We start from the raw sequence: 13,834 nt of genomic DNA, 5'->3' as shown, positions 1-13,834 counted from the left end.
GATATATATCATATGTCACAATCGTTGCTGTTTACATACTTTGCTCTTTTGTTAGGATCACCTAGGATATATCAGAAAGAACAAGCTCCTCTAACATATCTAGTGCTTTGTTTGCTGAATGCTGCGCCCTTATTGGGTGATTTCTAACTGCCTGGTTTCTGACCAAACAATTTAGCTGTGTTAAACAAGCACATGGAAAGCACAGCACATAGCAATGTTTTTGTGTTTGTATACTGGAGCTGATAACAGGGAGGCATGCACTTTCTCAGCAGCTGTCAAAAGTGATCAGATCTACACATTAAAGACAACTTTTATGAGTGCGTGTAATATTTGGTAGGAAACACAACTGCTGCCACTAATGAGCCAGAGAAAGGAAAAACAGAGAGTGAAAGAGATACAGGTAAAGGAAAGCATGTGTGTGCACTAAATATATTGAAGAGCAAGCTGAATCCGAGGTACAAACGGCAAAACCTGAGAAAGAGACAAACTGAGAGAATAAGCATAAGACATCCAGAACACATAAACAAGGAAGGATATACACAAAGGCAAGTAAAAACAGGATATCCAAAACTAACGTTTTTAGAGACTGCTGGGACATTACTTAATTGCAGATTCTTTATTTTTAAATTTCCATCATTTATCCCATATATGCCTTGTCTACAGAGTTACAGAGAAAGTACCTGTAGATTTTTACTTTGGCATACACAATAAGTTTCAGTAAAAGTAGCTACCAATTCAGTACTTCAGCAGCAGGTTATTTTTTACATTTTCATAAAGTAGACTTTTCTTCAAAGTTTTCATAATCTACATCCATTATTAAGTATGCAGAGAGAAAAGCTGAAAATTGAAGAGAAAGAGCTAGATTTTGGGTTTGTGGTGCTGAATGTGCAATTCAATGAGACAGGTCACTACGCCCTAAGACTAACATTGGAAAACCCACTGTTGGAGGGATCGGGAAGTGGAGTACAGCTACGGGTAAATGACGGAGACGTTCTGTACACAAACACAGGCATCACAGACATCATTGAACAAAGTAACCTCAATGAAGTGTACTTCTTCAACCAACAGAAATTTGTCTTCACCCTGCCACGAGGTAAAGAACTTCAAGTTACTAGTTATTTATTGTTGAGAAATTATTTTTCTTTATAAAGCTCAGGTGTGGTGATAAGTCCAAAACTATGGAATTCTTTCTTTTATTCATTATATTCATAATGTCATCGTGGTCAGTAATTACAAAATGTGCATAGCAGGCTGCATTAGCTTAAGTATAAAAAGATCAGTTTGAATCCACTGAGAGATTCTGCTTGTTGTCTGTTTCCATGTAAAAGTTTCACTGACATCCTTAGGTAAAACAGCGAAATTATCTTTGTACATTATATTACTGTAAAATTTGAATCCATTTATGTTACTTATAGCAGGTGAATTACATCAACAATGTATTTACTTATTGGCATTTCACATCTGGGTCTACAGTTTAAACTTTTCTGTATGTTTTCCGTTTCCTTTTGACTTTCTTTATTAAGCCTACCAGCCTAGTGATCGCTTGCTCTCTCACCCGCTCATTAACAGACTCAGACTCAGGTGTTCTTTGAGAGAGAGTATGGTTTACTGATTTTGTGTGCACTCTGAACATAGATACCCTTTTCATTTTTTTTGTCAGTATAAACTTACCTTTAATAACCTTTCTCTCTTGCTTCAAGGAATACCAACGTGTCCATTATAACGCCAATCACGTCAGCCATTATGTACTTTGCTGTCCTGTTGTGTGAGCAAGGAGGTCGGTGCAGAGCAGTAGTTCTGTGAGAATATTAACTAATGCATTGAATTTGGCACTGGGTTAGGTTTGGGCAATAACTGAAATCATGATATGGCTGATGTAATTCTGCAACAATAATGCTGTCTTTTCATGACATTATGACACTAATATTGCATAACGGCTATGCTACTGAATTAAGAACAAAAGAATGATGCTTACGTGTGTGAATTATAAGCTGTTTTCAGATGAGGAAAACTGAGTTACCCACATGGAATGTAGCCTTGAAGCTATTTTGACTGTTGCCTTGTGCTCATATCAGAGCAGATGGTGGATCAGGTGAAATATAATCGTGCTTTGGCGGTCAGATCCTGGACACAAGCCCAGGGAGCTGACTACTTCCTCTCTCCATTCTCTCTTTCTCCATTTCCACGTCCATGCTTACCACAGCTGTTTCCAGCCCTTCTGCCTTCTGCTGAGTAACCTTAGTAATATACAGAAGACCTCTAAGATGTATCCCCTGTACCACTCAGGAAGGAGAGCTGTCATTTGCATGTCACTGAACCTCCACTGAACAAAATTTGGCACACAGTGTGTGAAGAGTATGCAAAGTGAAGTGTCATTGCATTATGCAAAGTTCACTTCTTTGATGTAGAAAATGATTTTAAGAAAAAAATGTGCTTTGCAGCACTTGTGTTTGACAGCTGAGACTTGTGGTGGCCGATTCTCTTATTATTCCCTTCCACTCCTGGTACCACATGAGAGTTGTAATACTCATCTTCAGCCATTTCTACAATTCCTGATGCCATATTGAGAGGTGTAGTGAATGAAGTGTGGTCATTCCCATCAGTGTTGATGCCTCTCTGAGAGGTGTGGTGACTGATGATAGGCCATTTCCACTAATCAAGGTACCACGCATCGGTGTAATAACTGATACTCATTCATTCACATCTTCTCTAGTGCCACTCTGAGCAATGTGGTCACCAAAGTTCAATCATTCACACCATTGTTGGTGCCACACTGAGAGGTGTGGTGACTGACAGCCACATCTGCCATTCTGGTACCACAATGACAAGTGCAGTGAGGTGATTGATGCTCAGCCATTTCCACTACTTCTGGTGCCTTACTGAGAGATGTGGTAATTGCTTAGCCATTCCCACCACTATTTGTGCCCCGTTGAGAGGTGTGATGAGTCAGGCTCCATCACTCCTATTGCCACACAGAAGAATGGTGACTGATGCTTAGCTACTGATACCACTCCTAGTGCCACAATGAGAGGTGTGGTGATTGTTGCTCAGCATTCCTTTCCTACCACTGCTGGTGCCACATTGAAAGGTGTGGTGAATGATGTTCAGCCATTCCCACCATTTCTGTTGCCACACTGAGAGGTATAATGAGTAACCCTCAGCCATTTCCACCACCCCTGGTGCCAAGATGAGATGTGTGGCAATCAATGCTCAGCCAATGCCTTCATTTCTGTTGCTACACTGAGAGGCTTTTATAATGAAGAGTTGTTCCTACCCTCTTATCTGATTTTTCCAAGGCTTTTAATACAATTAGCCACAGTATTCTACTAACATGTTTTACTACAATGAGCATGTGCGGCATCACGGCCAGTTATTTTTGTAGCTACTTCTACAACACCAAATGCATAACAAAGTGGACTTAAGAAGCCTACTTGAATTTTCTGCAGTAAAAATGTATCCTACACAGCTGGGTCCAACTATGTTTATTCTATATGTTAACTCTTTATTGATCCACTGCCTGGATTTATTAGTTATGCAAAATGCTGATAACACCATTCACCTCATCAAAGATGCATTTTTCTTTCAAGCTTAAACCAGTGTCCAGATAGGATTGTCCAAGCTTGAGCAATAATTATACAACTTCCTTCTCAACTTTAGCCTGCTAAGACTAAATCTATAGCACCCGTTATTTCTTCAAAAGCTCCACTGCCATCTCTGTCAGCACCAATCAGGCGATTACTATCAAATTAGTAGATGTCAACAAATAACTGAGAGTCACACTAGACCAACGACTATCTGTAGACTGACACACAGAATAATTTTTTGAAAAATAGGATCAGTTTTTGGGATATATGTATATCGAGTCAAAAACTGCATTCTCCCTAGTGCCAGACACAAACTTTTTATATTTGAATTTTCTATATTTGTTAATCTTCCATATACTGTTCAATGGAAATGTTCTCCTCTAGCAGAAAAATGAAAAGGTTAAAACAGTACCATATATGTGTCAAATTCATTCGGCTAGCTCCTCCCAAATGCTGCACTGTGACTTTTAGAAAGAAGTACAGTGGGTGTCGTTCATACATAAATGTGCCTTTTCTGCTGCATTCCAGTGACTAGCTCCCTCATCAGACCTCTCACTGTTTTTTCCCCTTTCATTGCTTCTGCTTCTTCCTAAAGAGCTGTTATTCACAAGAGCTCATCTTTCAAAAAAAAAAAAAAAACAGAAACTACAGCTATCATGGTGACGTATTCTTTTTCATAATCATGTTGGTACCTTCTGGAACAAAAGCTCCCAGGACATTCAATCCAGGAAGTCCTTCACCAATTTCAATATTTTTTTGCAGACTCACTTATTTAAAGACCACTTCAGATAGTGTATTTCCTCTGTCACTCTTAATCCAATTTTTAGATTCTCCCCTCACTATCTTGCTTAGGTGAATTATATGCTTTCCTTATTTAGTAAGTAAGACCTCTTGAGGGTAATTATTCTTTCTTATTCTTCTTTCTTAGATAGTCTTCATCAGCTCTTGTTATATAGCATGCCTTGTTTTATACTGGCTTATCTGCCTACTTATGATATCCCTGATTTTTAGATTATGCTAGTCTATTTATTTTAATAAATGCCTATTTGATTCTAGGAGGAGCACACACTTTACAATATCACTGTTACTGTATGTATTACTCAGGGAAGTACACTGTGAGACTGCTCTGTGCCAGTGTCTGCTCTAACCTATGTAATCTTATGATTATTTTAATGGCCTGTAACTCAACTCATCTGCTGAAGTTGCCTGGTGATATCATAAGGCTTACTGTTTAGTGTATCTTAATGTATCTGCTGTCTGTACACCTTGTTGTGTTTTTTGAGAAGCTATTATCTCTAAGTCTCAGCTGTAAAAGGACTTCAGCCTGGGAAGACATAGCTGACAAAAACTTTAATTAGTGAGTAAGTAAATCATAAGTCCCACACCTTTCCCATTTCCTATACATTTTTGGTTGAATAAATCAAATCATAGGAGCCTGCTTCTCTGCATACAGTGTATATCATTTCCTCCCCCCATCCTTCTCATTCTCTAATCTAATTTTTAACCTATTCACACAAAATAGTAAAATACCCAGCTTATATATTCCTCTTTCTTCAATCCATGCCTCCTACATATTGCTTTCACAGTGCTTACATTCTGTACAAGTGTTTTTGTTTCCTTTTTGTAATTTTAACTGATCCTGCTTTTATTAAATTGTAATTCCACATATTCTGTTATTCTCACCTGCTTCACTTTCACCCTGTTTTTCTCATAGTTCAAACCATTTCCTAAGTATATTAAATGAGATTCATAATGATACAATGTAGCCAGAAACCTCATATTCCACAACATTGAGAATTACCATTGGTATTGCACAAATGTCCCTCTCATTGACAAAAAAATGAAATAAACATTCAGGTTGGAGACCATGGCCTTCTGCGCCCTCCATGTGGAAGGCTTACCTCACATCCTGTTTACTAGCACCATAATTCCATAGTTGTGGAAAAATGGTAAAGATGAACAAATGACAAAACTGTTGTCAAACACTGCCAGAGTATTTACGGCTGCCTGTAGTATAACTGAACTCAGGTGTATGTGAAACCACAGCATATAGAAATTCAGTTCCTTGCTTTTCCACAACCAGATGTAAAGACCCCACACAAACCAGACTCTTGCAGACCACAAACTCCATAACGGAAACGCCCAGCAAAACCAGTCAACATATCTGGAGCTGATATTCAAAAAAAAATCTTACTGTTGACTAAAAGCCTAATTCATTCATTTTTTGATGTTCTTAAAACATTTTTTATAGTTTATGTAAATCCCTAATTACTTTACTACCACATCTCATATATTTTCTTTGTACAGTTTAACTATAAATCTTCACTTATTAAACATGAAACATATTTAGCAGTTTTATAGTGAAATAGATTCAGAGATAGACTTTTTTTGGACAAGGGTTAACCAGGAGGGGCCATAATTTAGACAGCCATTGGGATGGTTCAAGTTCTTTTTTTAAATTTCCCCAGTCCTATGTGCCTATGCTGGCAAGGTGATGGTGAATGATGTGTAGTTCTGCAGAGGCCGTCTCCTCATTTCTGCTAGCAATATTTCGCCCAAGCCACTGTGCCTATCGCTATGTGGCATGAGCAGTGGTTTCCCCAGTGAGGACCAGGGAAATTGCATTGCCTAATGTTCCCCTTATGGCATGCACAACCCTTCACAAGATGCAAGGGGGTTAGGATGCCTTCACTTTTCCCCATCCCTGCCTGACTTCTCTTGTGCCAGGGTCACTAATCAAACCTTTGATGCCTGGGCCTCAGTTGGATCTATCCCAGAAGAACCATGCATGTAGGTGAGCCCATGCTGTTTTTCATTGTAAAGGGTTTGTTGAGTTGTGTCAGCATGAAATGAATGAGATTCAAAGATATATGCACAGCAAGTGTGAGTTGTAATCCTCTTTGTAGCCTGTTTTAAAAAATGTGCACAGCTACACATAGGCACATATTAGTGCAGCATAAGCCGGCATTGCTATCTGTGTGTCAGTTGTTTATGTATATAAGACATGATGACGCATGCCAGAAATGACTTGTCAATTGCTTATATATATATATATATATATATATATATATATATATGGGATCCAGACACATGCTCGACAAGCATATGTCCGAATCACAAAACATCGAACACACATACACGAAAGTGCCTAACATCGACAAGCACTTCCGTCTGTATATGTGTGCCTGTTTCGTAGATCGGACTACAGTGTGGATAAGGGAAAATTCCCTTTTCGCCACTGTTGTGCGATCTCAGAATGAGAATAATAAAGTATGGGGTTGTGGGGGTCGAGGGGGGCAAAGCCCCCCTGCAGAAACATAGATTTTTTTTGAACTACACATATACAGAAGCGCTTTTTGATGTTAAGTGCTTTCGTGTATGTGTGGTCAATGTTTTGCGATTCGGCATATGCTAGTCGAGCATGTGTCCTAGACCCATATATATATATATATATATATATATATATATATATATATATATATGTATGTATACATACACACACACACACACACACACACACACACACATATATATATATATATATATATATATATATATATATATATATAACATGATGGCATTGTAGGAACACAATTACTTATACTCACTTTTAGTCTATCTGGGATTTCTCTGTGTCTCTGAATCACAAATCACTCTGACCACAACGATTTAATTTTAAAGCCATCATTTGTATGAGAAATCCCAGTGGAATAACCTACTTGCATAGTCCATAGGTAGTCCTATGCACAGTCCCTTCTGCTGATCTTTCTGAATTGCTCTATCCTTGCATATTAAGAAAGACAATTCACACAGGCTTGCAAAGAACATCTTGGAATCTGTTCTATTGTTTATACTGCATCCATGTATCCTGCCAAGAAAGCTCTACTTAGGTTGTACTTTATAATGCTATATATTATTACATCACCCTAATTAAAACATTGATGAAAAGAATATAAACCATTCTGAAATCATATTGCAGGTGTTCTCCACACATTATGAAATCGTATTGCAGGTGTACTCCACATTCCCTACAATCTATCCACAAATTATCACTCTCAAAAACTGACATAGTTTTTTAGGATTTCTCATATTGTTTTAAACCAGAAAACAGTGACATACATGTTCACAATTTCATTTCTAAAATATACAAACATATATTTCACTTTATTCAGTTTTAAACATGTGCATTATCCTTGACCCCTTTCCATCATTTCACATTCCTTCAACAGTATTCCAGGTCTGGTTTCTTTACTGTTACTGTTTCATCCATATGAAGAAAGCTATGCATTTGTTAAGCTTTTGGGTCAACTGAAATGATTGTTCTCTGCATAACACTTGTTTGATGTGGCATATAAATTCATCCTCATATATTATATTCTCTGGACTTTGTGTTCATTCACATTATCTTGGCCAGACATATGGACATCTGCTTATCTTTGTCGCTCTGTATCAGAATAACAGTTCCTTGAGTTTCAGTACACTGGACCTGCCCCGAATCAACTATCCGTCTCCCCACATTTGTCAGTCTCACATCGTAGTTGTAGCTTTTCTTAACCGTGGCATCTCTCACACACATCAATCTTCCCTTCAGTACACTAAACTATCCTTCATCACTATCTGCCTATGGTTCTGTTGAACTGCTACATCACTGTATTTACACATTTTACTGCCTCGTGGCCCACATCACTTATCAGCCATTCTCTGTGTATGCATAAAATGTCTTGTGTTCTGATTATTTATGCTTGCACTCAGGCATCCAATCAAAAAGGGAGAGAGAGAGAGAGAGAGAGAGAGAGAGAGAGAGAGAAAGAGAAATAGTCCATGCTCTTCAATAACTTTCTACATTCATTATTAACAGCTCAAACACTTTCTTCTTTGGTTTGTTCAGCAATCAACTGAATTTCCATTTTATTCATTAAACTAGTGTTATCAGTGGTTATGCTATTGGAATCCATATCCTTCTTTAATTTTCACTTGAACTTTTTCTTTGTCTTGGAAAGGATTGTAAGAGTTGTTATACTAAAACATCCAAATCTCTTTGTTCCATACAGGGAGGAAATTTATACACTTACCATTTTTCAAATAATTATATAACAGAGAACAAGAAACGGAAATATATAATAATAAACAGCAGTTGTGTGTCTCTTCTTGTACTTCTGTTAGCACTCTTCCATTTCTTTCTGTTTTAAATTTTTTCCTTGCGTGCACACCTGTCAGCTGAAACATTTCATATTTTGAGTCTTAATATCTTCAGCCTTAACTCCCCAGCATTCATGTAGCTCCAGCCATCCTCTTACCTTTGTTGACCAGGTCAGTGTACCTTTCTTGAGCAGGCCAGTGAGGTGGTCTTCAGAAGCACGCGGGTGATCTCACTCATCTTTTATTTTCTAACACCTCAGTGATGATTCTGTAATAATGAGGACAATTTTAAATGAGAAGTCGAAAAAAAAACAGGTGCAATGTTTATTAAAAGAGGTTATAAGAAGGAGTTTTTATATAAATTTTGGGATATACTTAAACACCAAAGTATGACTGGTCATAGGAATAATAATGTACCAGTAGGTGGAGTAAAAGTTGCATTTAGGGTGACAAAAAAGGTGTATTTTGTTATTACATACAATATTTTTAATCTAAAAATAGTTGAGTTAGTTACGTTTTACTAGAGCTATTTAATGACCTTGAAATATTTTTCGAAATGGTTAAGTGAAACCCCTGGGATTTCCTATAAGAGCGGAAGAAATATTAAAGATATTTTGGTTCAAAATATTAAAGATATTTTGGTTCATGGTAAATTTGTTGTCTCATCTGTTAGAATCCCATTGGAAATAGAGCAATGTGGGGGTTGTACAGGGTGTAAATATGTGGTTAGAAGTTTTTCAAAAATTAATGGGAAAAGATTTTTAGTACAAGGAAGGTATGGATGTGAAACTAATGGTATTGTATATGTCTTAAGGTGTCCTTGTAACAAGTTTTATGTGGGAGAAAGCTAAAAGACATTTAAAATTAGGCTTTTAGAATATGTAGTTTACATTTTTAAAGGTAAAGAGGAAAGCTCTATAGCTGAGCATTTTAAGATTTTTCACTATGAGGAAGGGGGGTTTACAAGGAAAATTAAAAATATATATATATAGGTCATTATGACAGTGTCCTTATTAAAAATAAATTATTGTATAAAGATCTGTGTATATATTGAAATTTAATGTGTTGGTTCCTAATAGGTTAAATCTTGAATGTAACTAGAGGTTTTTTAATTATATGCAATTAATTATGTATTAATTATTTGATGGGGAGATTATTTCAGGCAAGTGTTTTTTTAATGATTTACTCCTTGAAGGCTTTCTGAGCTGAGGCACTAGAGAATAAATAGTGTTTTTGTGGGTTCCTGGCTTATTGTTTTTTTTTGTTTTATTTTATTTCATTGTGTTGCTGTGTTGTGGATTAAAAATCGTACTCATCTTATTGGATTACTAACTCAGCAATGCAGTCAGATGTCTGTATTGAATTCTTCTGTTCCATTTGTGGCATATCATAGAGGTAATGAAGAGATTCCTGGATCAGCTATTCTCCTTCTGCTGGATGGTTTGAACTGTGATTCAAGAGGAAGAGATGGTGACCACGTGAGCAGTCTGTTACCTACAGTTTCATTCCAAGGCGATAATCTTGATTCTGGTATGACATCTAATGGAAGCAACATTTTAAACAATGACACAAACATTTCTTTAAGACATTTCGAACACAACGATTTGAAAACATGGCTTGATTAAGAATTTTCATTTAAAAATTACTGAACAGAGGAACGCAATGAACAGGTCAGTTTAAAAAACATACTTCATAATTTTGAAAAGAAACTTAAGAGGGTGTGTATATTATAAATAGACGACTGTTATCTAAAGGAATGCCTGAAATGTGTACAGATTCCAAGGGGTTTAAGACTTTTTAAATTCCCTTTTGGGGTTTCCAAAGGAACAGAAGAATATGTTTATTTAACTCCCTCCAGTACAGCCCTTTTGAGTGTGTACCTTTAAAAAATGAAGTTATCACCTTACAGTTCTAACAAATACTCATTGACAGAGGTCAAATATCAACACAATTGTGTTTGCCATCATGTATACTTGAAAATAAAATATCCTGAAACCTTGTATGTAACATGGCTTTGGAACTATTAATGCAAATATGAACAAGCAATATTTACTACCTGGAAGCACTATAAGATTTAACTGCAGAAACACCTGGAGGTGCACTCGGCTGTAATAAATGTTTAACAGATATGGATTAGAATTAATAGAATTTATTATAAAGTTTAATTCTTCACAGATTGACAGTTTGGACAAAATCATTATGTTAAATGATGCCATTATAAGTGATTTATTGTTTGAACACCATCATCTTACCTTTTTAAACAGAGAAGTAGAAAACATTTACCATTGTATGTCATTGAGAAAGAAAAGTGTGTTCAACCCTTCCTTAAATAAAACAATTAACGTTTTTGAGAAGGCTTGTGTGATTGATCTTTATTCCCTTGTTACAGAAAGGAAATGTTTTTCTAATTTGACTAATAATGAACATTCCCTTTTAGATAAGTTAATGAGGGACAACATCATCATCATCATCAGCCCCCTTTTCCCATTTTCTACATAGTATCGGGGAATCATGTTAACTGTAGCCATCTGTCTCCGTTCAATGCCATACTCCTGCCTTCTTTGGCACTCATGTCTGACTGTCGTACATTATCTTAAAACAAAACATCCAGTTCTTTGCTGGATGGCCTCATTTTCTCTTACCTTCTTCCTGTCTGTCCCAAATCTTCTTCACCAGATTGTCTTCTGCTTTTTAGCATGTCTCCAAACCACCATAATCTATTCTCTTTGATCTCCTCTGCAGTTGGAGCCACGTTGGTTTCTGCTATCTCCTCATTTCTTCATCTGTTCCACAGTGTGCATCCTACACCCCTCTCAGGCACTTCATTTCCATCACCTCTAGCTTCCTCATCTGCTCTGCCTTTACTGCCCTTGTTTCTGTACCATATAGTAGTACTGGTCACACCACTGTCTTGTACACCTTACTTTTCAGCTTCTTTGGCATTCTTCTGTCATAGACTACACCTGATATTCTAGGCCAGTTGGCTGCAGCCCTTCTGACTCTAACTTTGACCTCTTCAGTTAGACTTCCCTTATTTCTCCTCAACCATCCCTCCCAGATAATTGAAGCTGTTAACCTGTGTGACGACCCACCACTGGACCAGTAATCAAGAAGCCTCAATCCTCACCACTAGCACTTGTGGGGGATGTTCAATGGGAGGATGACAGGTACACACACAGTATTTCCAGATGCAGCTCTATGTATCAAGTGCAATTTCCCTTAAGAGCACACAGAGACCATAGTCAGTCTGGGGCTGGTTTCTCCCTCTTTCTTCAGATCCTCAATAAGACTCACCACTGGCACAGTTATAGAGTTGAATCCTAAGCCAGGGTTCCAAGTTAAGTCCTAGAAACACAAGCTGCAGAAAAGATATGAATAAACAACCAAAAAACTGAGAAAACACACTTTATAGTAGCAAAGCTTTTGGATAAAATCCTTCCTCAATACTAATACAAACAAATCTAAAACACAAAATGGTTTAAATATAGGTCAGCAAAATCACATGACCAACAGTCCAACGATCATGTGACCCCAGAAATACAAAACACAAAAATAAGTATAAAAGTTAAATATAAAAATTATTAAGACATAAAACTATCGCAATTTAGTATGTTGCAGTTTAGTAAGAACTGGTTTCAATGTAATATATAAACATATAGCCGGTTCAGGTATTGAGCATAGATTTTCTTTTAGAGTTATAGATGTAATACGGCTTACTGCCAGAGGTGGAGATAGTGGCAATTTACTTGAATTAAAAGAGTATGAATGGATTCTTAGGCTGAATTCTGACCATTTTCCAGGTTTAAACAATATGATTACAATGTAAGCATAGCTTTTCTTTTAGAGTTATAGATGTAATACGGCTTACTGCCAGAGGTGGAGATAGTGGCAATTTACTTGAATTAAAAGAGTATGAATGGATTCTCAGGCTGAATTCTGACCATTTTCCAGGTTTAAACAATATGATTACATTGAAACCAGTCTATCTCTACAAAGATCAGCCACAGTGAAAGGTTTAAACATATTTAATAATAAATAATAAAATAACAAGACAATACTAAATATATATTCACGGTGACATCAGAGTTTAAAACACAGGAAATATTTAAAATAACATTGCAGAACAGGCTCAGACAAATAAAGAAAAACAATATCTAAACTAAGCTTCATTATATTCCTGACCGTATCTACGAGAATTACTATACCCTAATAACTTACTTAATAGAGAACGGCAGATGATGTGGTGAATGGTCCTTCTTGTTGATGTCAGGCCCAAGACAGAATATAGAATACAGAATGACACTGAGACTTCTCAAAAAATATCTAAAATATTACTGCTGGGATAGCTTGCAAAATGATGTCACTTCTTGTCACCTGACTTCTATTTCCCATGCAACCCCCCCCCTCCATTGCTGGAAGCTGGCAGGACTTAGCAGCTACCTGTAAAAGTACACACGCAAGCACTTTTGCTCAGATCTTTGGCAGGTGCTGGAAGTCATAAAACAATTGCACTCCTCCACGATTCTAAAGTAGTAATTATGGTAATTATATAGAAAGCTTCCTAGTACAGACTTTGTGTCTCTACCTGACTTGAAACATGTGATATAACATATTTATGGCCTAGCCTATAAAGTGATTTCATTTCAGATATTTTTCTAAAGGTTAACCCTCCAGTTTCTTCTGTTAAAACATATACATTAAAACAGTTACAATAGTGCATGTGCATTTCTGTTCTCTCCAGTAAGTCACATTGTGGATACAGATTAAACCCAAGCACTTTACAAATGCCTTTTCAACACAAACATCTGTACAAATCAGTTTGATATACACATAACATACAGTTCTAATACATTTGTAACACCAGCATCTTGTATGACCCACAGCTCTAATGCATTTGTAACACAAGCTTCTTGTATAAATCAATTTGATATCCACAAATGACATAATTATTTACAGAAATTCCAGCTAGCTGTGCTGGCAGGACCTCTTTTCATCACAACCTGTTCCATTATTTGCCCTTCTATCTCAGTTCTTAGCTTCTTCTGATTTCCCCAGTTTGCTGCCATTGCCACTGTGCTTAGTTTCATCCCAAGTGGCTTCAGTTTTGCATT

At 36.9% G+C, this 13,834-nt stretch overlaps 1 protein-coding gene across 1 annotated transcript in view; it reads left to right on the top strand.

Annotated features, from left to right (window-relative positions):
• Positions 1-227: 227 nt before the first annotated feature.
• The window catches only part of LOC122806144 (coiled-coil domain-containing protein 33-like), a 1,182,030-nt gene continuing 1,168,423 nt past the window's right edge, over positions 228-13,834 (top strand). The window contains exon 1 of the mRNA XM_044076381.1: positions 228-1,093. Within this exon, the coding sequence (XP_043932316.1) occupies positions 823-1,093 (271 nt within the window). The 5' untranslated portion in view covers positions 228-822. The remainder of the gene's footprint in view (positions 1,094-13,834) is intronic.

Source organism: Protopterus annectens, chromosome 7.part0 (assembly GCF_019279795.1).
Source record: "Protopterus annectens isolate FY-2018-M chromosome 7.part0, PAN1.0, whole genome shotgun sequence".
Lineage (NCBI taxonomy): Eukaryota > Metazoa > Chordata > Ceratodontiformes > Protopteridae > Protopterus > Protopterus annectens.
This window is presented reverse-complemented; position numbering and strand designations above follow the sequence as displayed.